General features: G+C 41.1%; 1 protein-coding gene across 7 annotated transcripts in view; it reads right to left on the bottom strand.

Annotated features, from left to right (window-relative positions):
* MBOAT2 (membrane bound O-acyltransferase domain containing 2) overlaps window positions 1-25,193 on the bottom strand; it is a 156,899-nt gene that overhangs the window by 83,775 nt on the left and 47,931 nt on the right. For 5 of the 7 annotated variants that reach the window (XR_004428545.1, XR_004428546.1, XM_033176614.1 and 2 more), the window contains one exon: window positions 18,212-18,289. The exons of the other annotated variants lie outside the window; for them this stretch is intronic. Coding sequence is in view for 3 of the 5 variants with exons in the window: in XM_033176610.1 (XP_033032501.1) it covers window positions 18,212-18,289 (78 nt within the window). In the remaining 2 variants the exon portion in view is untranslated. The remainder of the gene's footprint in view (window positions 1-18,211; window positions 18,290-25,193) is intronic. 7 annotated transcript variants of the gene reach the window in all.

Genomic DNA, 25,193 nt, shown 5'->3' with positions numbered 1-25,193 from the left:
AAAAAAACACTCAGCAAAGTAGCACATAGAAATCACTCCATCATTCAGATTCCAAAGTCAAAGGCCAAAAGCTCTTTTTTATTAAACCATACTCTTTCTAACACAGTGACTACAGAACGTGCACATTCCAAGTCTATATACTTATAACAACACACCACATCATAGGTAGAGTTCATCATTTAGCAAGTCTCAACTGTCTAAGACAATTTCCTCATTTACTAACCAAAAGCTGAAAAAATACCCCTTTCACTTATGCTTCTTTTCTCACAAAACTTCAACATGAACCACAATTTTTTATATAAATGGCATGGTATTATAACAACTGAATAATTTTGTTCGTCATTCTAATGGATGGTTGCATGGGCTCTTAATTTTTCTTTTAGTGTTCTGGCAAGGATTAGGATCTTGGTATAAAAGTAAGATTAGTTTCTAGAAGTTCCCAAAGGCAAAAGATGCATCCTTGTACTTTATCATAAAGAGTAATATTCTTATTTTAAGTTACTACAACTACCCAGTTATGTTTCAGTAATATATAATTATTTTCAAGATCAGATATATCATCAAATTGGATGATATCTTGAAAATGTTTTGGGTAGAAGAAAGGGAGGAAACAGGGTCTTGCTCTGTTCCCCAGGCTGGAGTGCAGTGGCACAATCACAGCTCACTGCTGGCTTGAACTCTTGGGTTCAGCAATCCTTCTGCCCTCCTCAAGTAGCTGGGACTACAGGTATATCACCAAACCTGGCTAAGTTATACAATTTGTGTAGAGGCAGGGTTTCACTATATTGCACAGGCTGGTTTTGAACTCCTGCCCTCAAGCAATCCTCCCACCTCAGTCTCCCAAAGCATTTGGGGTTACAGGCATGAGCCATCATGAATGACATCTTTTGATTTTTAATTGATTTGGGGCATTAACTATCAAACTGACCTTTTAGACAGTCCTGACCTGGCAGAGCCCCATTTTATGAGCAATCTATGTGAACTTCTTTTTACTCTAATAGGTTTAGAATGTCCAAAGTAATGCCTTTATTTACCAAACATGTGTGTTAGTCTTACCATCCCTCTAATTAACAGAATCCCCCTACTTCATATAAAAGCCCTCGATCCAAGAAAAAAAAGTGCTTCCCTTACTTGCTCAAGAATGACTGAAACCTCAACAGGGATTCAGTTTACAATTTGAAATAAAGTTAATTCAAACATAACACCTCCAAAAGAGACACGACATTGACTTACCAGTAAACAAAGGAATCTCAATCACAGCCTTTCCTAAGTGTAGGATTTGATGGCATAATGCCATGTTCTGAAAATCTTTCAGAAATCCAACAGGACCTGGACATCCTATTACCTATTACCAAGTAACTCCCTACGGGAACTGAGAATATTTTTAAAACCTTACATCCTAACCACAATATGCCAAAAGGCAACCACATTCTTTCGGATAGAGATATATGCATATTTGCTCTGATGAACAATCACGAACACCTACAACCCCCGCTTTTGTTCGGAGACCCTGTTGGCTCCATAAACTCTCCTCAATCTATTTAGAGTATTTCTTTTTAATGACACAATCTCATAATCATAATGGTTACTGCTTAGAAATAATAATAAAAAGCCCTGGGTGGAATGGGACACAACTAATTCAAATCCCAGATCACCATTTACTAACTTCTGTTTCTTGGTGAAAGAGGCATAACACACAAACTTGTAAGTGCTGTTGCTAGGATGCAATCGCATGTGCTTATCACAGTGACTGATACATGGTAATTACTGAAACATTAACTCTTAGGAGGATAAGATAATATCAAAAAATCAGTTTTAGAATTACTCATAGTTTCCCAAATGAAATTCAATTTTTATCTTGGGTTAGCACAGCAATACCAAGAGGGCCTGTACCTTTATTCCAAACCCCTGAAAGGCTGGTGAATATGGTCCACAGAGAACATACAAGAAAACAATCTAAAGTCCACTTTCCTTGCTGCCACATTTTATTCTCTCTTGTGGGATCATGGGATTGTCCTCAGTGAAGTTAGTATTTTCCCCACAGAGTTCCTGCCAAGCCACTAACCACTGCTAATCAACTCCATGAGGACACATTTTCAAATGACTTGAGCCTTCTGCCTGCCAGACGGCACTTACAAGATCATCATCATTCATTCCCAGTAGAGTTGAGGCAGTTCCTGATGACACTTCTATCTAGGAAGCCACTGTAGGAGTGCTGTGAGTACTGTAGGATGACGGGTAACACGGACCCCAGGACAGTCTGCTCTTCAGGGTCATGGTGGATTGAGATAAGAGACCACGGCAGCCCGAGCTGCCTCTTCCTGCCCCGACTCCACCCCACTTTGCCAGTTACCATGTCCACTGACCCTGTGGAGAGCCTAAGAGGGAGAAAAGCAAGAGGGAAGAGAAGCAGAGAACACCAGGAGACTATGGCAAGTCAACCCATCAAGTGTGGCATTCAAGGCCAAGAGCATAGTGAAAAGAATTTGGAAATCTCTTACACCAGGAACCAATAACCAGCCAAAAAAATGTTAAAAAGAGTCAAAGGTAAGAACTCACAAATACTCATCTGATAGAACAGAATGCAACAGGTAACTTCACTTACTGAGTTATCATCTGTATGCTCAACAGTGGGATTTTAAAAAGAGTAAAATATCCCTGCCAAGGAGTTCACACTCTGGGCAGAAGAAAATGAACTGCAGTACACGGTGGTAAATATGACAAGTATGAATGCTTTAAAATAAGCTTTAATATCACATAATCAGGAGAGAGAAAAAAAAACAGCAAAATACTTCAGAACTAAAAATGACCTCTGAAAGGATTTGATCTAGGAGTTTGAACATCTCTTCTTGGTAGCTGAACCCATTATTCCAAGAAAAGTTTACCTACGTGCCCACAATACGAAGCATGTAGGTACCCTGCTCCTCATCAAAGTTACTGATTTAATCCAATTTAAGCCTAGAAAGGCAAAGTGACTTAGCCAAGGTTCTGAAGGTAATGGAAACTTAGCAGAGCTTGAATTCAAACCCATATATATCTGATTCCAACCAGTGCTCATAAAAATCAATCACTAAGGCCACCCAGTGGGAATCAGAGTTTAAATTCAACCTTTTTTCATGTCATTGTCTGCTGTTCAATTTTATCATCAATAAAGTAGACTTCTGAAGAAAATATATTTCCCAATATTTTAAAATAAGTATATGTTGGCATCATTCTACTTAACACCAAGTATCTGTAAATCGTTTGTAACTTTTTTATTCTACTGAATACAGTCAGTGGCTAACACATAGTTTTACTACTTTCCACCACAGCTGTTCCCTCCAGGATGCCCCCCTGCTTTGGTACACCCTTCTTTTGTAACAGTAATTGCCTGTGGTGGGTAGTTAGACTGTAAGCTTCATGAGGGGACAGACTCTGTCTTTTTATTCATCACTAGATCCCAGCATCAGCATAATAAACATTTGTTGCAGGAATGACGTTGTAATATTCCCAACTTAACTGTTCATTTCAGAGGGTAAGGAGCCCATCTCCTTTATCTTTGAGTTCCTGGAAATACTGTGGCCGACAATAAGTGTTTGTTCAAATCGGTGGGCAGCTGAACCATATGATGGGAGCTTTAAAATCACTTTCCTACAGCTTTTACAATATAATTCCACACACAGCAAAGCAACCCATTAGATCTATGCAATAATTTATTGCATATACTTATATCTTTTACATTTTTCTTCAGGTCATGTATCTTGTTGAAAATTACTTGCTTGTAATCTCAGCACTTTGGGAGGCCAAGGCAGGCAGATCACAAGGTCAGAAGTTCAAGACCAGCCTGGACAATATGGTGAAATCCCGTCTCTATTAAAAATACAAAAATTAGCTGGGCGTAGAGGCACATGCCTGTAATCCCAGCTACTCGGGCAGCTGAGGCAGGAGAACTGCTTGAACCAGGACCCGGGAGACACAGGTTGCATTGAGCCAAGATTGCCCCACTGCACTCAGCCTGAGCTAGAGAAGGGGACTTCGTCAGGAAGGAAGGAAGGGAGGGAGGGAGGGAGGGAGGGAGAGAGAAAGAGAGGAGGGAGGGAGGGAGGGAGGAAATTACTTGCCAAGTTATAAAGAAAATTTTCAGCTTAACTTCTCAAGGTTAATAGGTTTCCACTCTTGAATATCACAGAACACGGCCACATTGTGCTGCCTTCGCCAGGGAAAATACCTTTCTAATTCCAATTAGGTACGCCTGAAACACATTTCTCCTCCCCTTCGTCCATAGCCTAAGTGGAGAGGCTCCCTATGTTTGGCCCTTCCCTAATTTCCACCCCTCTGCTTCTTCCCTGGGAACAGAGAGAGTACAGTCTGGCAAGAGCTGCTGCAGGTACAAGAATCAGGGATGAGACTTGCTTCAGGGGCACAGAGAAGGAGACAGGGAGTCTACAGTGGCTTTCATGAGACCCCCATGGGGCAGGCCCTGAGGAGGATCCCAGTGTTCCAAATGAGGCAGGGCTATAGCTGGGAAGCAGGAGCTTGAGGGGGCTCCTTGGACAAGGTGTGCTGTGATGCGGAAGTCATGTCATCATGCATCTATTCACCAGTGAACACTCACTGAGAGCATACAATCTCTTAGGTACTGACTATATTCAGAAAACAAAACAGGCACAGCACAATGGCCATCACAGAATTTGCAGTCAATGAGGGCAAAACACATTCCTCACATTAACTCTCTCAAACATTTATCATCAAGAACTGAGATAGATTCTCTGAAGGAAAGGAACGTAATTCCACGAGAGGGTGTGTAACGAACTAATCATTTGTCCTAGATTGAGACATCTCAGCAAGACTCGCTAGGGATGTAATACGCTAGGATGAAGAACACTACAAACAGAAGGAACATAGGGAACCACACCTGCTAGAAAAGAGACATTTCCCAGGAAGGAAGGAAGCGCAGTCATAGAGAACAAGGCAAAGTTGTCGGTAGAGGGTGGATAAAACCAGGCTGTACCCTAAACTCACCCTTTTAGTAAGTATTGACTGAGACCATACCATGTGCCAGGCACTCTGCGAGGCCCGGGGGATGAAGCGGTGTGTGAGACAGGCAGGATGTGCTCCTGCCCCTCCGTCACTCACACTCGCCAGGGAGAGACAGATCAAGATGTAAACAAGTAAGATCACGTCAAACAGTGCTATGTGCATGTGACTGCCACCATGGTGCTGAATTTCTATGAGAGGGAAGTCCAAGTACACAGATTGTACCTACGCCAGGGCCTGGTTTAAATGGTGCTGGTTGTGGCACACATCAAGACGCATAGAGGGATTATTTTCATAGCCAGATCATACAGTTTTTTTTTTTTTTTTTTTTTTTTTGAGACGGAGTCTCGCTCTGTCACCCAGGCTGGAGTGCAGTGGCCGGATCTCAGCTCACTGCAAGCTCCGCCTCCCGGTTTACGCCATTCTCCTGCCTCAGCCTCCCGAGTAGCTGGGACTACAGGCGCCCGCCACCTCGCCCGGCTAGTTTTTTGTATTTTTTAGTAGAGACGGGGTTTCACCGTGTTAGCCAGGATGGTCTCGATCTCCTGACCTCGTGATCCGCCCGTCTCGGCCTCCCAAAGTGCTGGGATTATAGGCTTGAGCCACCGCGCCCAGCCGATCATACAGTTTTTTATAGGCAAGGCACATGTGTGTCTATTTTTGAATTGTATATACTAAATAAATGCTAGATAAAAGAGAAATGTAGCCCTCTCTGTATCTCCGTTCCCTTAGTAGATGAAACACATTTGACGCATTTATTTCTCATTTGAGAGGACAAGGGGACTCTTACACAAACCATATACTTTGGCCAAAGGGAAACGGCTGGGAAAGCATGCCTTGAGATGTCACGCTGTCACCCCACCCCCACCAAGCTCATACGCTTGGGCATACGCTCTGACTCTCTACCATACACACACACTCACACCTCACCACCCCTGTGGTCAGGTTACTTATTAAGCCGCCAGAGCTTCCATGCGGTTTATGCCGCCGTGTTTAATCCGTCATGTTTCATGCCGCCGTGTTTAATCCGTCATGTTTCATGCTGCCGTGTTTAATCCGCCATGTTTCATGCTGCCGTGTTTAATCCGCCATGTTTCATGCTGCCGTGTTTAATCCGTCATGTTTCATGCTGCCGTGTTTAATCCGTCATGTTTCATGCTGCCGTGTTTAATCCGTCATGTTTCATGCTGCCGTGTTTTATGCCGTCATGTTTCATGCTGCCGTGTTTTATGCCGTCATGTTTCATGCTGCCGTGTTTTATGCCGTCATGTTTCATGCCGCCGTGTTTTATGCCGTCATGTTTCATGCCGCCGTGTTTAATCCGTCATGTTTCATGCCGCCGTGTTTAAACCGCCATGTTTCATGCCGCCGTGTTTAATCCGCCATGTTTCATGCCGCCGTGTTTAATCCGTCATGTTTTATGCCGCCGTGTTTAATCCGTCATGTTTCATGCTGCCGTGTTTTATGCCGTCATGTTTCATGCTGCCGTGTTTTATGCCGTCATGTTTCATGCTGCCGTGTTTCATCCGTCATGTTTCATGCTGCCGTGTTTCATCCGTCATGTTTATGCTGCCGTGTTTTGCCGTCATGTTTCATGCTGCCGTGTTTTATGCCGTCATGTTTCATGCTGCCGTGTTAATCCGCCATGTTTCATGCTGCCGTGTAATCCGTCATGTTTCATGCTGCGTGTTTAATCCGTCATGTTTCATGCTGCCGTGTTTAATCCGTCATGTTCATGCTGCCGTGTTTTATGCCGTCATGTTCATGCTGCCGTGTTAATCCGTCATGTTCATGCTGCCGTGTTTTATGCCGTCATGTTTCATGCTGCCGTGTTTTATGCCGTCATGTTTCATGCTGCCGTGTTTCATCCGTCATGTTCATGCTGCCGTGTTAATCCGCCATGTTTCATGCGCCGTGTTTTATGCCGTCATGTTTCATGCTGCCGTGTTTAATCCGTCATGTTTCATGCTGCCGTGTTTAATCCACCATGTTTCATGCTGCGTGTTTAATCCGTCATGTTTCATGCTGCCGTGTTTTATGCCGTCATGTTTCATGCTGCCGTGTTTATGCCGTCATGTTTCATGCTGCCGTGTTTCATCCGTCATGTTTCATGCTGCCGTGTTTAATCCGTCATGTTTCATGCTGCCGTGTTTAATCCGTCATGTTTCATGCTGCCGTGTTTAATCCGTCATGTTTCATGCTGCCGTGTTTTATGCCGTCATGTTTCATGCTGCCGTGTTTAATCCGTCATGTTTCATGCTGCCGTGTTTAATCCGTCATGTTTCATGCTGCCGTGTTTAATCCGTCATGTTTCATGCTGCCGTGTTTAATCCATCATGTTTCATGCTGCCGTGTTTAATCCGTCATGTTTCATGCTGCCGTGTTTTATGCCGTCACGTTTCATGCTGCCGTGTTTTATGCCGTCACGTTCATGCTGCCGTGTTTTATGCCGTCACGTTTCATGCTGCCGTGTTTCATCCGTCACGTTTCATGCTGCCGTGTTTTATGCCGTCACGTTTCATGCTGCCGTGTTTTATGCCGTCACGTTTCATGCTGCCGTGTTTTATGCCGTCATGTTTCATGCTGCCGTGTTTAATCCGTCATGTTTCATGCTGCCGTGTTTTATGCCGTCACGTTTCATGCTGCCGTGTTTCATCCGTCACGTTTCATGCTGCCGTGTTTTATGCCGTCATGTTTCATGCTGCCGTGTTTAATCCGCCATGTTTCATGCTGCCGTGTTTAATCCGTCATGTTTCATGCTGCCGTGTTTTATGCCGTCACGTTTCATGCTGCCGTGTTTAATCCGTCACGTTTCATGCTGCCGTGTTTCATCCGTCATGTTTCATGCCGCCGTGTTTCATCCGTCATGTTTCATGCTGCCGTGTTTTATGCCGTCATGTTTCATGCTGCCGTGTTTTATGCCGTCATGTTTCATGCTGCCGTGTTTAATCCGTCATGTTTCATGCTGCCGTGTTTTATGCCGTCATGTTTCATGCTGCCGTGTTTTATGCCGTCATGTTTCATGCTGCGTGTTTATGCCGTCATGTTTCATGTTTTTCTGCCGTGTTAATCCGTCATGTTCATGCTGCCGTGTAATCCGTCAGTTTCATGCTGCCGTGTTTATGCCGTCATGTTTCATGCTGCCGTGTTTATCCGTCATGTTTCATGCTGCCGTGTTTTATGCCGTCATGTTTCATGCTGCGTGTTTATGCCGTCATGTTTCATGCTGCCGTGTTTTATGCCGCAACGTTTCATGCTGCCGTGTTTCATCCGTCATGTTTCATGTTGCCGTGTTTAATCTGCCATGTTTCATGCTGCCGTGTTTCATCCGTCATGTTTCATGCTGCCGTGTTTAATCCGTCATGTTTCATGCCGCCGTGTTTAATCTGTCATGTTTCATGCCGCCGTGTTTCATCGTCATGTTTCATGCTGCCGTGTTTTATGCCGTCATGTCATGCTGCCGTGTTTTATGCCGTCATGTTTCATGCTGCCGTGTTTAATCCGTCATGTTTCATGCTGCCGTGTTTAATCCGTCATGTTTCATGCTGCCGTGTTTTATGCCGCAACGTTTCATGCTGCCGTGTTTCATCCGCCATGTTTCATGCTGCCGTGTTTATCCGTCATGTTCATGCCGCCGTGTTTTATGCCGTCATGTTTCATGCCGCCGTGTTTTATGCCGTCATGTTTCATGCCGCCGTGTTTTATGCCGTCATGTTTCATGCCGCCGTGTTTTATGCCGTCATGTTTCATGCCGCCGTGTTTCATCCGTCATGTTTCATGCTGCCGTGTTTTATGCCGTCATGTTTCATGCTGCCGTGTTTCATCTGTCATGTTTCATGCTGCCGTGTTTAATCCGTCATGTTTCATGCTGCCGTGTTTTATGCCGCAACGTTTCATGCTGCCGTGTTTCATCCGTCATGTTCATGCTGCCGTGTTTTATGCGTCATGTTTCATGCTGCCGTGTTTTATGCCGTCATGTTTCATGCTGCCGTGTTTTATGCCGTCATGTTCATGCTGCCGTGTTAATCCGCCATGTTTCATGCTGCCGTGTTTAATCATCATGTTTCATGCTGCCGTGTTTTATGCCGTCATGTTTCATGCTGCCGTGTTTTATGCCGTCATGTTTCATGCTGCCGTGTTTTATGCGTCATGTTCATGCTGCCGTGTTAATCCGTCATGTTTCATGCTGCCGTGTTTATCCGTCATGTTTCATGCTGCCGTGTTTAATCCATCATGTTCATGCCGCCGTGTTTTATGCCGTCATGTTTCATGCTGCCGTGTTTCATCCGTCATGTTTCATGCTGCCGTGTTTTATGCCGTCATGTTTCATGCTGCCGTGTTTCATCCGTCATGTTTCATGCCGCCGTGTTTAATCCGTCATGTTTCATGCCGCCGTGTTTAATCCGTCATGTTTCATGCCGCCGTGTTTAATCCGTCATGTTTCATGCTGCCGTGTTTTATGCCGTCATGTTTCATGCTGCCGTGTTTTATGCCGTCATGTTTCATGCTGCCGTGTTTAATCCGTCATGTTTCATGCTGCCGTGTTTCATCCGTCATGTTTCATGCCGCCGTGTTTCATCCGTCATGTTTCATGCTGCCGTGTTTAATCCGTCATGTTTCATGCTGCCGTGTTTTATGCCGTCATGTTTCATGCTGCCGTGTTTTATGCCGTCATGTTTCATGCTGCCGTGTTTTATGCCGTCATGTTTCATGCTGCTGTGTTTAATCCGCCATGTTTCATGCTGCCGTGTTTTATGCCATGTTTCATGCCACCATGTTTCATGCTGCCACATGTCATGCCTCCACGCCTCTGCCTGTGCTGTCCACCCTGCAGTAAAGTCTGCCCTTGCTACCTCTTCAGCTACTTAAGAGTCCTCATATCTAATTCACATACCATTCCCCCCAGGAAGCTCTGCCCTGAGTTGCTTGCTCCTAGCTAGGTTAGCTATTTTTGTAAACTCTCTCCCACCAGAGCTCTTAGCACACAATATTAAAATGTGCTCACATGCCTCCTGCCATACTGAACTCCTCAGAGGAGAAGCAGAGGACAGTCCTCTCCTAGGACACAGGAGAGGGGTGTGAAGTTAGTCTTATACATAAGACAAACGAATGAATGAACCAATAAAACAGCCTGATTTCATGATTCATCACCCTTACTGGAATTTTGTCTACCACAAAACAGTGAAGGAATCTTTCTACTAAGTGGAGACTGGTATTCATATCTCAGGAATTTAATCTCAATTCTGTCCCTTTGCACTCTGGCAGAGTCACTTGTCCCCCATATCCATGTCCTGTGCCTGGGGAACACTCCACAGCTGAACTCAATGGAAGCCCAAAGCCCCGACAAGGTGGCACTCGAGTAAATGCTGCTGCTCACTCCTCCTGGCCTAGAATCAGAGGACCTGGGACCACTGGGGCCAAAGAAAACGGCAGGACAGAGTCCGATGGCATCAACTGCAGCGGGAGCATGGGGGAAAGATGTCTTGTGACAGGGATGAAGGGAGGTTCTAGGACAAGGAGATCAAGGTTGGGGCACAGCTTCCCGACTTATGCTGAAGCAAGCAAGCTTATGCTAGGCTGCAGGGTCAGAGACACAGTCAGGCCAAAGATGCTCTCAGACCCTCCACACCACACAGGTCCTAGGAAACAGGCTTCCGCGGCTGCTTTCCGGAGCACACAGTCCCTGGGGAGCAGGGAGGTCATCTGAGGCCAGGAGAGACACACAGCCAATCCCTTCCCTGGAGCAATCTTCAAACACATACACACACAGAATAAACTTTGGAAATGGTTCTGAAACATCACATGATGTCAAAATTACTAGAAAGAAACTCACTTGAACTTTCTCATCCCATATCTCAAGAAAGATTCTCCTCTGTCTGCTGATATCTGTAATTCCTTTAACAGCAATAGTTTTTCGTTTCATAAAAAGAGATAAAGGGCAAATTACCTGTGACAGATCGTGCAAATAAATTTCGGTCAAATGAAATTAGATTATTTAAAACAGCATGCTCAAAACAGAACAGATACCGGTTCATACCCACTGTTTTCCAGCCACACGTCCTCAGTTACCCAATAACTCAGTCTCTGCTTGCTTACTTATACAATGAGGTACCACCACCTCTCAAGCAGTGAAACTGCCAATGGGGCACACAATCAGCCCCCTCTTCCCTTCTATGTCTTAATGGGGGATAGAAAACAAGGTACTGGGAATATAAAGAGAAGGAACGGATGTACTAATGTATAAAAGGCAGAGAACAGGGAGAAAGCCAATGCTGCAATGATAGAACTTTTCCATTTTCTTCTTTTCTCTCTTTTTTTTTTTTTTTGAGAGGGAGTCTCGCTCTGTTGCTCAGGCTGGAGTGCAGTGGTGCAATATTGCCTCACTGCCACCTCCGCCTCCCCAGTTCAAGCGATTTTCCTGCCTCCTGAGTAGCTGGGATTACAGGCGCCTGCCACCTCGCCCAGCTAATTTTTGTATTTCTAGTAGAGGCAGGGTTTTGCCATGTTGGTCAGGCTATTCTCAAACTCCTCACCTCATGATCTACCTGCCTCGGCCTCCCAAAGTGCTGGGATTACAGGTGTAAGCTACTGTACCCAGCTGACTCTTCCATTTTCTTAGTTCTTTATGGATTTAAGGGGAAGGCACTCGTGAACAGCTTATATCATTGCTCAGCAGCTCCTGCCATGGCTTGTCAGGAACGCCCACCGGAAGGGAATGTAGAAGGCACCTGACACAATCTCCTACAGCATCCAAACCAAAATGTCCCCTCAGCATCAATTTACAGATCTCCAATGACAAATGCAATATTCCACAAACCACACTGTTAAACATTCTCACTGTACCTGAGGCCATCCTTCCTTGGGCCATGTGTGCCTTTTCCCATTTCATTTGGCAGTATTCCATCTGAGCACGCCAAAGAATGAGCACATCTACTCCCTTCCAGTATCTGAAGACAGTTACCATGCCTCCCCTTCAACTCTAGACCTCCTTCCTTCAAGGGCACCTTCGAGGGTCAGTGCTCCTTCTGATGTTTCATTCTTTTCAGCTCAGAAAAATATAGATGTATATAAACATCTATACATTTGCTTCAATGAGAAAATATACAAAATTCTTAAACCAACATTCAAGCTGTGACTTTTTAATATTGACCTTCCTTGTTACATTTTCCTTTATAACGTTTATCTTTTTAAAATAGCTTTGAGGTAGACTTACATGACATAAAACTTACCTAATTTAAGTGTACAAGTCAATGTGTTTCAGTGAATTCACACTACAGTGCAGGTTTAGAATCCTTCCATCACTGTGAAAGTTCCTTCATTCCCATCTGCAGTGAATCCTCACTCCCATGCCCTGCCCCTGGGCAGCCATTGATGCTTTCTGTCATTCTGGTTTGGCCTTGCATAGAAATTTCATACAAATGGCATCCTAGAAGCTAGTCTCTTGTGGCTGGCTTCTTTCACTCAGCATGTGGACTTGGGGTTCACTCATGTTGTGGCACGTGCACATTCCTTGTCACTGCTCAGTAGTATTCCACTGCGTGGATGTACCATGGTTCACTCACTGCTGATCAACACTTGGGTTATGTCCAATTTGGGCTATGATGAATAATACGGCCATAAGCTTTCACAGACAGGTGGCCATGAGGGTATGTTTCCATTTCTTTTGGAGTAGAATTACTAGGTTTTATGGGAAGTATATGTTTAAGGTTTTAAGGAACCGCAAACTCTTTCCCTTAGTGGCTGCCCCATTTTATATTCCCAGCAGCGATGTGTGAAGTTTCCACCCTCCCCACGGCATCACCCACACTTGGTGCTGCTGCTCTTTGTGCGTGTGAACTGGTACCTCATTGCTGTTTGCATTTGCATTTTGCTAATCACTAATGATGCTGAGTATCTTTTCATATGCTCACTTTGCATTTATGTATCTTTTTTGATGAAATGTCTATTCAAATCTTTTGCCCCTTTTCTTAACTGGGTAGCTTGTTTTCTTAATATTGAGTTGTAAGAGTTCTTTAAATATTCTGGATACAATCCTTTATCAGATATATATTTTGCAAGTATTTTATTTTAGTCTGTGGCTTTTCATTAAGTCCAAACTACTACTTTTGTTTTTATTTTGTGCTTTTAATGTCATACCTTTGCCTAATCCAATGTCAAATATATTTACTTCTATTTTTTCCTAGAGGTTGTATAGTTTTTTCTCACATGTAGGTCTCTGGTCTATTTTGAGTTAATTTGTGTGTACACGCTGAGGTAGGGCTCAAGATTTATTATTTACTTGTTTCCATGCATATAACTTTTATTTTCTAGAGATGGGGTCTCACTATGTTGCCCAGGCTGTTCTTGAACTCCTGGGCTCAAGCAGTCCTCCCACCTCAATCGGCCAAAGTGCTGGGACTGCAGGCGAGAGCCACCATGCCTGGCCTGAGTGTGTATATCTAATTTATGGCACTATTTGTAGAAAAGATAATCCCTTCCCCAGTGCCTTGACTGCACACATTTGTCAACAATCATTTGATCATATTTTGTTCAACTGATTTACATGTCTATCTCTACAGTGTCTTGATTACTGTAGCTTTGTGGTAAGTTTTGTAATGAGATAGTGTAGGCCTTTGACTTTTTTCTTTTTGGGGGGTTATCTTAAATTCTTTTTATTTCCATTTAAATTTTAGGATCAGCTTGCCAATTTCTACAAAACAGCTCACTGGAATTCTGACAGGGATTGCACTGAACCTGTTGCTCAAATGTGGAAGTGAAAGCACTGCCATCTTAACAAGAACTGACTCTCCCAGTCCATAACATGGTGTCTCTCCCCATTTATTTAGGTCTTCTTTCATTTCTCTCAGCAATGCTTTTTCCTTCCAGTGTAGTGATCTTGCACTTCTTTTGCTAATTCCTAAGCATATTGTTCTTTTTGGTGCTACTGTGAATGAATTTTTACAATTTTACTTGGACTATTCATTTCTGACATACAGAAATAACACTGATTTTTGTATATTGATCTTACATCCTGTGATTTAACTATCCCTTTTATATTGTTTTGAATAATATTTCTCACTTCAACTGCTAAATATCAGGCCTTACATTATTTTACTTCCCTTTTACACAACAGCTATACCAAGGGAAAGGCAAACAGTTCAATCAGCATTTAAAAAATCACCTGCTTCAGAACAATAATCCATGATAAGTCATTTTTATTTTTATTTTTATTTTTTTGAGATGGAGTCTCGCTCTGTCACCCAGACTGGAGTGCAGTGGTGCCATCTTGGCTCACTACAAGCTCTGCCTCCTGGGTTCATGCCATTCTCCTGCCTCAGCCTCCCGAGTAGCTGGGACTACAGGCGCCCGCCACCACACCCGGCTAATTTTTTGTATTTTTTAGTAGAGACAGAGTTTCACCGTGTTAGCCAGGATGGTCTCAATCTCCTGACTTCATGATCCACCTGCCTCGGCCTCCCAAAGTGCTGGGATTACAGACGTGAGCCACCACCCCCGACCGTAAGTCATTAATTTTTAAAAGTTCACATTTTTTGTGAACCGTAAGTCATTAATTTTTAAAAGTTCACATTCATTATTTGTGCTCTAGCGAGTTTAAAATTACCACTTAGCAAACTTAAACTTCTAGTTTTGAAGCCAGTAGCAAAGGTGTCTCTCTGCCTCCTGCTCTTTTTAAAAATCCCTGTGACAGGAGTCTGCTTAGAATACAAGTTAGCCAAATCCAATCCACCACCTGCTTTTGTAAATAAAGTTTTCCTGAAGCACAGCCACACTCCTCACTTACATGTTGTCTATGGATACCTTTGCACGACACCAGCAGAGTGGAATAGCGACAGAGGCTGTACGTCCTGCAAGCTGAAAGTTCACTAAATGGATCTTTATAAAGATAGTTTGTCAAATCTGCTCTCAGAAGTGCTGGGTGAATATGGTGAAACTTAAAATTCCTGCTATGTCAAATAAGGGGAATTAATATCATAATATATAGGGCTATAGAGTATGTTGAAACCTAATCCCCAGTATGAGGATATTTGGAGGTAAGTCCTTTTGGAGTTGATTAGGTCATGAGGATAGAAGCCTCATGTGTGGGATTAGTGCCTTCTAGAAGACATCCAGATCTCTCCTGCCCCTCCACCATGTGAGGTTAGAGAGAAGATCGTTGACTACGAACCAGGAAGCAGGTCCTTGCCAGATGCCAAATCTATCAGCACCTTGATCTTAGACAGCCCAGACTCCAGAACTGGGAAAAATAAACTTCTGTTATCAGACATGTAGCTTAAGGTGTATCATTACCGCAGTCCAAAGTAAGACATATAGGATACTCCATCCCAAACACTCTTTTCTTTGTCTCTATTACCTAAACTGTTCAATGTTTTCCTCAAAAATTTCAAGGCTTATATGAAAATACAGACTAGGAAAAAGCACTGAATTTTAGAATATATTACATTTTTTTTTTTTTTGAGACAAGGTCTCACTCTGTCACCCAGGCTGGAATGCAGTGGCACAATCTTGGCTCACTGCAACCTCTGCCTGCGGGTTCAAGTGATTCTCCTGCCTCAACCTCCCGAGTAGTTGAGATTACAGGCATGCTACCACATCTGGCTAATTTTTTGTATTTTTAGTAGAGATGGGGTTTCCCCATATTGGCCAGGCTGGTCTCAAACTCCTGGCTTCAAGTGATCCACCTGCCTCAGCCTCCCTAAGAGCTGGGATTACAGGCGTGAGTCACTGTGCCCGGCCTAGATTACATTTTAAAGGTAAAATATCTAGATATGAATCAGAATAATAAAACATACCATAGAGGCATTAAAGGGAATTACAAAAATAAAGTATGTATGTGCATGTGTATATATACATATATAATATATATTATATATGTATTTGTATTTATACATGGGTCAATCAAAGCAAATACAATAACTACATTATGAATATCTCATAAAGAGCATAAAGCAAAAAAAATCATAAAGCAGAGAGAGGTAAGAATTTAAAAACTGTTCAGTACTCAGATAAGTTCAAATCTTTCATTTTAAAGACAAACTCTGGCTAGTCAAAGAAATATATTAAAATATAATATAACAAATATATACCATGTAAAACTAGAAATAAACAGATTGTATTGCACATAAACAATCACTTTGGACAACACATAAAAATGCTCTAAGTTCCATCTAGTGTATTTGGTCTGACCCATTAAACATTTCTAATTACTGTAAAGGCCTAAGCAGAAAAAAAAAGAAAAAAAAAAAGAGCGTATTCAGACAATAAGAAAAAAAGTCAAAAAGTAAAGTCATAGAAAAATATATATGGGTATAAGCTGAAAAGAAGGGAGCTAAAAAAGAAATCAAAATACGTACTTTTCACATTAATTATCCACCTACTATTTACTGCCAACCCTAGCAATTTACTCACATGGCAAACCTTACTTACCTGCCCTAATCTTCTATACTAATAGTGTCAAATTACAACACCAAGATTCTATTCTAAATATCAGCAGCATATAAGCAAGTAGCATTATCTCCCTGAATACTTACTGTAAAAGAGGAACGTTACTAATTTTATACAACTGTATGTCCCTAAAGCAGCAGTATCCAATAATATCATTTTCTGCAATGACAGAAATGTTCTCTATCTGCACTGTCCAATGTAGCCACTAGCCATATGTAGCTAGTGAGCACTTGAAATGTGGCTGGTGTAACTAAGGAACTGAATTTTAAATTTTAATTAATTTAAACTTACACAGTCACATGTGCACTAGTAGCTGTCATACTGAACAATGCAGGTCTAAAGTATCACAAAGTTTACTTCACAGACTGCAATTGCCTTTCAGAAAAAGAAACAATTTCCCATTGCTAAACATGAATTGACTAACCTTCCAGCTGAAAAGCATATTACTTTTGCTTTAGCCAAAATGTATATAAGTCCCTTATTTTCTGTAATCTAATCTAATCTAAACCTGATTAATATCTTCTGTATCAGATATTAATTGTAGCATCACTTTGAACCCGTCAGAGGTACAAGTTTTTTTAAAAATAGGGTCATAAGCCTATAAAAATTGCTTCATCTGAAACACTATCTAAATACCCTTTCTCCTCTTAGAAAAATTAAAATAAAAACATCAGGAACTTGTAAGGGTTAGTTTACAGAGGAAAAAGAAAAGTCAGTGCAGGTGATGTCAACGGAAATGGAGAAGACAGTACACATCACAACAGAGGTAGTGACTGACAATGCCAAACACGGAAAATGCAAAATAAAATGAGACTTAGAAAAAGGCTAATAAAAGCCATAGGTTTGATTCCTTATCCAAAGTTTTTGCAGACGTATGTGATTCAGAATTCAGAAATATGGTATCTATGTCACACATCATAGCTCAGACATTGCAGAACACCCAGCAGGATCTGCTGATAGACTCTGTCCCTGGGTTTTCAATCAAGTATATTTTATCCTTCTCTATTCCCAAATTTCCACCTCTAGCCCAGCTACTCAGCTCCTACTATATGTCTCCTTAGTTACCTATCCCCTATTACACGTCTCACAGATATCTTAAAGTCAGCATCCACTTACACAGCAAAAATTCATTGAGTGTTTACTATATACCAAGCACTGTTTAGGGGCAAAATGCTTGAAATGCTCTATGCCACTCTCAACATGCTCCCCACTTTCAGGGCTCCCCACCTCAGAAGACAGTGCTGCCATCTACCCTACTGTTTAAGCCAGAAACACAGAAGTCATCCTTGACACCTTGGTTCCTACCGGTCCTTCTAAGTCTCTCTCCAGTCTCCTCACTTCACTGCATCTCTCCACAGCTATCACCTACAGACTAAGCTGTTGTTAACAGTAGGCAATTTCGCTCCTCCAAGAGACATGTGAAAACATCTGGAAACATTTATGGTTGTCACAGCTCAAGGGGTGCCACTGGCATCTAGGGGGTGAAAGCCAGGAATGCTACCTAACATCCTACAAAGAAAGCACAGGTTAGTCCTAAACGTCAATGAATCATCCATCCCAAAATGTCAACGGCGCTTTAAGTAAAAAGAAGAATGATGCATACCAATGATTTTATTTTTGTATTTATGACAATTCTTCTTTAAAAAGTTATCACAATTCAGAATTACTTTTAATGTAATGAATAAAATCCTATTCTCATGCAATTCTATTCAAATGAAATATGTATTTGCATGTGAACAAAGTGAATACTTACTTGTGCATGTTCTCCACTCCTATGATGATCATGATACAGTAGGAAATTCCACTTTGTACAAGAAAGTGTAAGGCATACCTATAAAAAGTAAGAGCACTATTAGAAGAGGGATGCCAAGTCACAAACATCAAGCTGAAGTGAATTAAGCTAAAAAATACTTATGCACAACACAGAATATTCCCAGAAAAAAAATAAGGAATGAAATCTCAGAAGCCTAAAATCCTGTGGACACCCTAAAGAGGGAGTCCCATACCACAGGCTCCAGAAGAGCTGGGGGGAATAAAACAAGGCCTAAAGCCATGCCCAGTGCCCAGCACTCCATGTCTCCTGGCTGCATGGAAGCTATGTGGGATTACATGGCTCAGGATTATAGCTTTCTTCATAACTCAAGGCACAATTATTTTAAAAAGTAATTAATATGAATTTCAGGATCATCCTGACAGAACATCAGTTGCTTTCCCAAACTAGTTTCTCCAATACCAACTTTGTACTCTGCCTCTACCTTTTTAACAGTATGACTGACAAAACAACAAAAAAGTACTAAATGTTAGAATTTACAAAAGAAAAGGGTATACTCAAATCCACTTCTTCTCAATACATGATGGCTCAAGTCAAATAAACTTCCTTATATAAATCTAATTCACTAATTTTAATTTGCTGTAACATATCTACAAACATTCTGGCTAACACGACACGGTCTTTTCTTTTCTTTTTTTGAGACAGTCTCACACTGTCACCTGGGCTGGAGTGCAATGGCGCGATCTTGGCTCACTGCAACCTCGGCCTCCTGGGTTCAAGCGATTCTCCTATCTCAGCCTCCCAAGTAGCTGAGATTACAGGCGCCCACCACCACACCCAGCTAATTTTTTGTATTTTTAGTAGAGACAGGGATTCACTATGTTGGCCAGGCAGGTCTCAAACTCCTGACCTCGTGATCCACCCAGCTCGGTCTACCAAAGTACTGGGATTACAGGCATGAACCACCGCACCCAGCCCATGACACAATATTTTCTAATATTCCAATATTCTTGAAATCCACCATTAAATGAGATAATTTACTCATTTCACAAAATTCAGGCAAAATATGATCAGCATGTCTGTGACTAAAATCCATCAAAACCATCCCTAATTTTTGCATGTCCGTGCATGCGCACACACTCTTTCTAATTTCTTTCCCCTTTGGTGGCACAAACAATTTAAAATAAAATTTTCGAATCATCAGGCACAATTTAAAGTATTTTCTGTTTTCTCTTGAATCTCTAAATCTACTTTAATTTTAAACTACTACTGAGGGTGTTAACCTATGATCAAAATAACTTTTAAACTGAATCCATATGGAATAACAGGCACCTCCAACGTGGAAAAGTTATGCAAAATTTTGCACACATTTTTCCATAGAAATATTATAAATCAGGAATAGTCTCCAAGGCAGGCCCGTAGGAGAAACTTATTTGACCTGTTGTACAGAATAGGTCAGTCTATGTGTTTGACTGACACACACACACACACACACACACACACACACGCAATGAAAAAATGTTGGCCTTTTTTAAAAAAACTATTATAATCAGAGGAAGCAGAAAAACCTAAATGAGTATAAAAGGAAATAGAAGAAAGCTTTCTTAAAAAACAATTAAAACACACACATTTCAAATTAATGATCTACTTCTTATTTGTTGCCAACACTAGCAGTTCACTGGTTGACTTCTGACTTCGTGGGAAAAGGTGACAAGGGTTGCTAGAATACCTTCAAGGTCTTCTTAAATTGAGAGTAGAACTCAATAGAGGTACTTATCTTAAACACGGAAAACACATTTTTGAGGACTCTTGGGGGGAAAAAGTGCTCCTTTGCTATGTTAAATTTCTTGAAACATGAGGGATATATCACAACTTTAGAAGCTAAGAGTCTTCTCAAACAGTGCTATGATGTCTCATATCACCTTAAGGTGGCCCCTCCTCTCCTGAACATAGCCATTCAGGTGATATGTTTGGCCATCTTTGGAGTACAGTTTAACATTTGGGCAGCCTCCTGCTGTGTAAGCCTTCGTTGTTGCAACAATCCAAGTTTAGCAGTAGAAGGTGAATCTGCATTTACCTCTATCTCACTGACCTCCGCAACAAGCATTCAGTTGCTTTTCTACTCAGTGAATGCACTGCTGATATTCTTCATAATTTTCTGTACTGAGCTACTCTGCTTGTTCTCATTTGTAAAGTGACCATAATAAACACAGTAGCTACTGGAGATTTTTCAGAATTAAGAGATAATACACGAAAAGCATTGGCAGGGTTATCTAGCACATAGTAAGCACTCAACTATTAAGTATTATTAGTAAAGTAAAAATTAAAGACAGATATGTTAAAAGTCTATTACAATCCAACCCTCATAATTTTAGAATTGAGGAAACTAAGATCATATATCTAGTCAGTATATTCCAACTCACATCAAAACTCAAGTTGTTTCGGGGCAATTTATCCACTGGCTGATTCTCCAAGGAATGCAGCGGGGTAGAATGGAACCCCATGAGCTGTGTATCATAATCTTTTAAGCTACCTAATAAGCACTTGGAAAATAAAACAATACCAAAACATTAGTTTGTTTTCAGACACCACATTTTAAGTCTTCTGAATTTCAAGTCACACTAAAGGCAAGCATAAGGTTTATTTTTAGCAAAAAAAAAAAAAAAAAAGTTTTAAAAAAAGGTTGAAAACATCTCTTCAATTGTGCCACTAATCTTTACCGAATGTCTACCTTCTGAAAGGCACTGTACTGAACACTAGAAATACAAGAGTCAATGAGACATAGTTTATGTCCTCACAGAGTTCCCAGTCTAGACAGAAAGATAAGAATAGATTACCTCAGTACTGTACGATATATGCTAAAAAAGAGATAAACACAAAAATTTCCAATCTGCATCACTCTGGATGATGGTAATAACAGATTAATGACTCTGAGTAACTTTCCATGTTTATAATGACTAGCTATCACACCATGTTCTTTCTGTAGTTTTACAGATTTACTTCTCACTGTAATCATTGGTTCTATTTCACAGATGAGGAAAGTGAAGCTTAGAGTGGCTAATAACATGTCCAAAGTCATACAGCCACCAGACCAAGGCAGCCACACTGGAATACAGGTTTGCCTGACTTCAGAGTTTAAGCTCTATCCCATTACCATATAGTGTTAGTATCAAAGACATTTAAATAAATAATTAAAGTCTAAATTAATTCTCACTTAAAAGGAACTTGCAGATGATCTTTCTTTCTTTCTTTTTTTTTAAAAAAAAAAAAAACTAAGACCAAAGAGAAGGAGGTAAACGATAAGTTACAGGCATGACTTGTTTTACTGCACTTTGCCTTACTGTGCTTTGCAGATACTGAGATTTTTTCCAACTTGAAGGTCTGTGGCAACCCTGCATCGTGTCAGCCTCTTGGCATCATTTTTCCAATAGCACGTGCTGGGACTTCGTGTCTCTTTGTCACAGTTTGGTAATTCTCAACAATAGTTCAAACTTTTTCAATATTATTTTACCTGTTATAGTGATCTGTGATCAGCGATCTTTGATGTTACTACCGTAATCATTTGGGGCACCACATACTGTGCCCACATAAGAACTTAACTGATAAATGTTAGGTGTGTTCTGACTGCTCCACTGACCAGCAGTCTCTGTCTTCCTCTGTCTTTCTCCCTCTCCTGAGGCTTCCCCATTCCGGAGAGACAACAATTATTTAAATTAGGCCAATTAATTAACCTACAATGGCCTCTAAGTGTTCAAGTGAAAGGAAAAGTTGTATGTCTCTCACCGTTAAATCAAAAGCCAAAAATGATTAAGCTTAGTGACGATGGTATGTCAAAAGCCAAGACAGGCTGAAAGCTAAGCTTCTTGCACCAGTTGTAAATACAAAGAAAAAGTTATAGCAGGAAACTGAGAGTGCTACTCCACTGAACACACACAAATGATAAGAAAGCACAACAGCATTGCTGCTAATATAGAGAAGGTTTAATTGTCTGGACAGAAGCTCAAACCAGCCAAACATTCCTTAAGTCAAAGCCTAGTCCAGATCAAGACCCTAACTCTCTTCAATTCTAGTAAGGTGCAGAGAGGTGAAGCTGCAGAAGAAAATTTTGAAGGTAGCAGACACTGGCTTATGATGTTTAAGGAAAGAAGCCATCTCCAGAAATAAAAACCCAAGGTGAAGTAGCAAGTGCTGAGGTTATCTAGATGCTGTAGCAAGTTACCCAGAAGATCTAACTAAGATCACCAATGAAGGCGGCTACACTAAGCAAAAGATTTTCAGTGTAGATCAAATAGCCTCCTACTGAAAGAAGATGCCATAGAGAACTTTCATAGCTAGAGAGGAGAAGTCAATGCTTAATTTCAAAGCTTCAAAGGACAGGCTAATGCAGCTGGTGACGTTAAGATGAAGCCAATGTTCATTTACCATTCCAAAATGCTGAAGCCAGTAAGAATTACACTAAATCGATTCTGCCTGTGCTCTGTTAACGGAAAAACAAAGTCTGAACCACAGCAACTCTGCAGCATTGTTTACTGAATATTATAAGCCCCTTGTTGAGATCCACTGCTCAGAAAAAAAGATTTCTTTCAAAATATTCCTGTATATTGACAATGCACCTGATCATCCAAGAGCTCTGACAGAGGTGGACAAAGAGATTAATGTTGTTTCCATACCTGCTAACACAATACCCATTATGCAGCCTGCAGATCAGGGAGTAATTCTGACTTTCAAGTCTCGTTATTTAAGAAATGCATTTCGTAGGGCTATAGCTGCCATAGATAGTGATCCCTCTGATGGATCTAGGCAAACTAAATTGAAAACTTTCGGAAAGGATTCACCATTCTAGATGCCATTAAATACATTTGTGATTCACGGGAGGAGGTCAAGACATAAACATTAGCAACAGTTTGGAAGAGGTTGATTCCAACCCTCATGGATGTCATTGAGGGGTTCGAGACTTCAGTGGAGGAAGTAACTGCAGATGTGGTGGAAAATAGCAGGAAAACTAGAAGTGAAGCCTAAAGATGTGACCAATTACTGCAATCTCATGACAAAACTTCAACAGATGAGTAATTGCTTCTTATGGATGAGCAAAGAAAGTGATTTCTTCAGATGGAGTCTACTCCTGGTAAAGATACTGTGAACATTGTTGGAATAACAACAAAAACATTTTCTTTCCAACTTCTATTTTAGATTCAGGGGATACATGTGCAGTACCTGGGTATATTCCATAATGATGAGGTTTAGAGTATGAATGATCCCATCACCCAGGTACTGAGCATAGTACCCAACAGTCAGTTTTTCAACTATTGCTCCCCACCTTATCTCCCATCTCTAGTAGTCCCTAGTGACTATTGTTGCCATCTCTATGTCCATGAGTACCCAATGTTTAGCTCCCACTTATAAGTGAGACCATGCAATATTTGGTTTTGTGTTCCTATGTTAATTTGCATAGGATAATGGCCTCCAACTCCATCCATGTTGCCCCAAAGGGCATGATTTCATTCTTTTTTATAGCTGTGTGGTATTCCATGGAATATATGTACCACATTTTCTTTGTCCAGTCCAGCATTGATGAGTATCTAGGTTGATTCCATGTCTTTGCTATTGTGAATAGTGCTGTGATTAACAGGGAAATGCATGTGTCTTTTTGGCAGAATAATTTGTTTTCCTTGGGGTATATACCCAGTAATGGAATTGCTGGGTCAAACTGTAGTTGTTTTAAGTTCTTTAAAAAATCTGCAAACTGCTTTCCACAGTGGCCGAACTAACTTACTTTCCCAACACTGTATGAAGCATTCCCTTTTCTCCATAGCCTTGCCAATATCCGTTGTGTTTTGACTTTTTAATAATAACTATTCTGACTGGTATGAGATGGTATCTCGTTGTGGTTTTGATTTGCATTTCTCTGATGATTAATAATGCGGAGTAATTTTTTCATGTTTGTTGAACACTTGTATGTCTTCTTTGGAAAAGTGTCTTTTCATGCCTTTTGCCCATTTTTAATGGGATTATTTGCTTTTTGCCTGTTCAACTGTTTAAGTTCCTTATAGATTCTGGATATTAAACCTTTGTCAAATCTATAGTTAGCAAATATTTTCTCCCATTCTGTAGGTGGTCTGTTTAATCTGCTGATAGTTTCTTTTGCTGTGCAGAAGTTTTTTGGTTCCTAATAATTAGGTTCCACTTGTCAATTTTTGTTTTTCTTGCAATTGCTTTTGAGGACTTTAGTCATAAATCCTTTCCAAGGTCAATGCCCAGATAAAATGATGTTCCTTGCTTTTTTTTTTTTTTTTTTTCCCAGGATTCCTATAGTTTGAGGTCTTACATTTAAATCTTTAATCTATCTTGAGTTAATTTTTGTACATGGTGGAAGGTAGGGGTCCAGTTTCATTCCTCTGCATATGACTAGCCAATTATACCAGCATCATTTATTGACTAGGGAGTGCTTTCCCCACTCTTTATTTTTGTCAATTTTGTTGACGATTAGATGACTGTAGGTGTGTGGCTTTATTTTGCAGTCCTCTATTCTGTTCCATTGGTTTATATCTGTTTTGTACCAGTATCATGCTGTTTTGGTTACTGTATCCTTATAGTATAGTTTTAAGTCATGTAGTGTGATGCCTCCAGCTTTGTTCATTTTCCTTAAGACTGCTTTGGCTATTCGGGCTCTTTTTTTGGTTCCATATGAATTTTAGCATAGTTTTTTTCCAATTCTGTGAAAAATGACATTGGTAGTTTGATACGAATTGCTTTGGGCAGTATGACCATTTTAGTGGCATTGACTCTTCCAATCCATAAGCTGAGAGGTTTTTCCATTTGTTGTGTCATCTATGATTTCTTTTAGTGGTGTTTTGAAGCTCTCCTTGTAAAGATCTTTCACCTCCCTAGTTAGATGTATTCCTAGGTAATTTTTTTGTCTGTGTGGCTATTGTAAATGAGATTACATTCTTGATTTGGCTCTCAG

The sequence above is a fragment of the Trachypithecus francoisi genome, unplaced genomic scaffold, assembly GCF_009764315.1.
Source record: "Trachypithecus francoisi isolate TF-2019V2 unplaced genomic scaffold, Tfra_2.0 Lachesis_group17, whole genome shotgun sequence".
Lineage (NCBI taxonomy): Eukaryota > Metazoa > Chordata > Mammalia > Primates > Cercopithecidae > Trachypithecus > Trachypithecus francoisi.
This window is presented reverse-complemented; position numbering and strand designations above follow the sequence as displayed.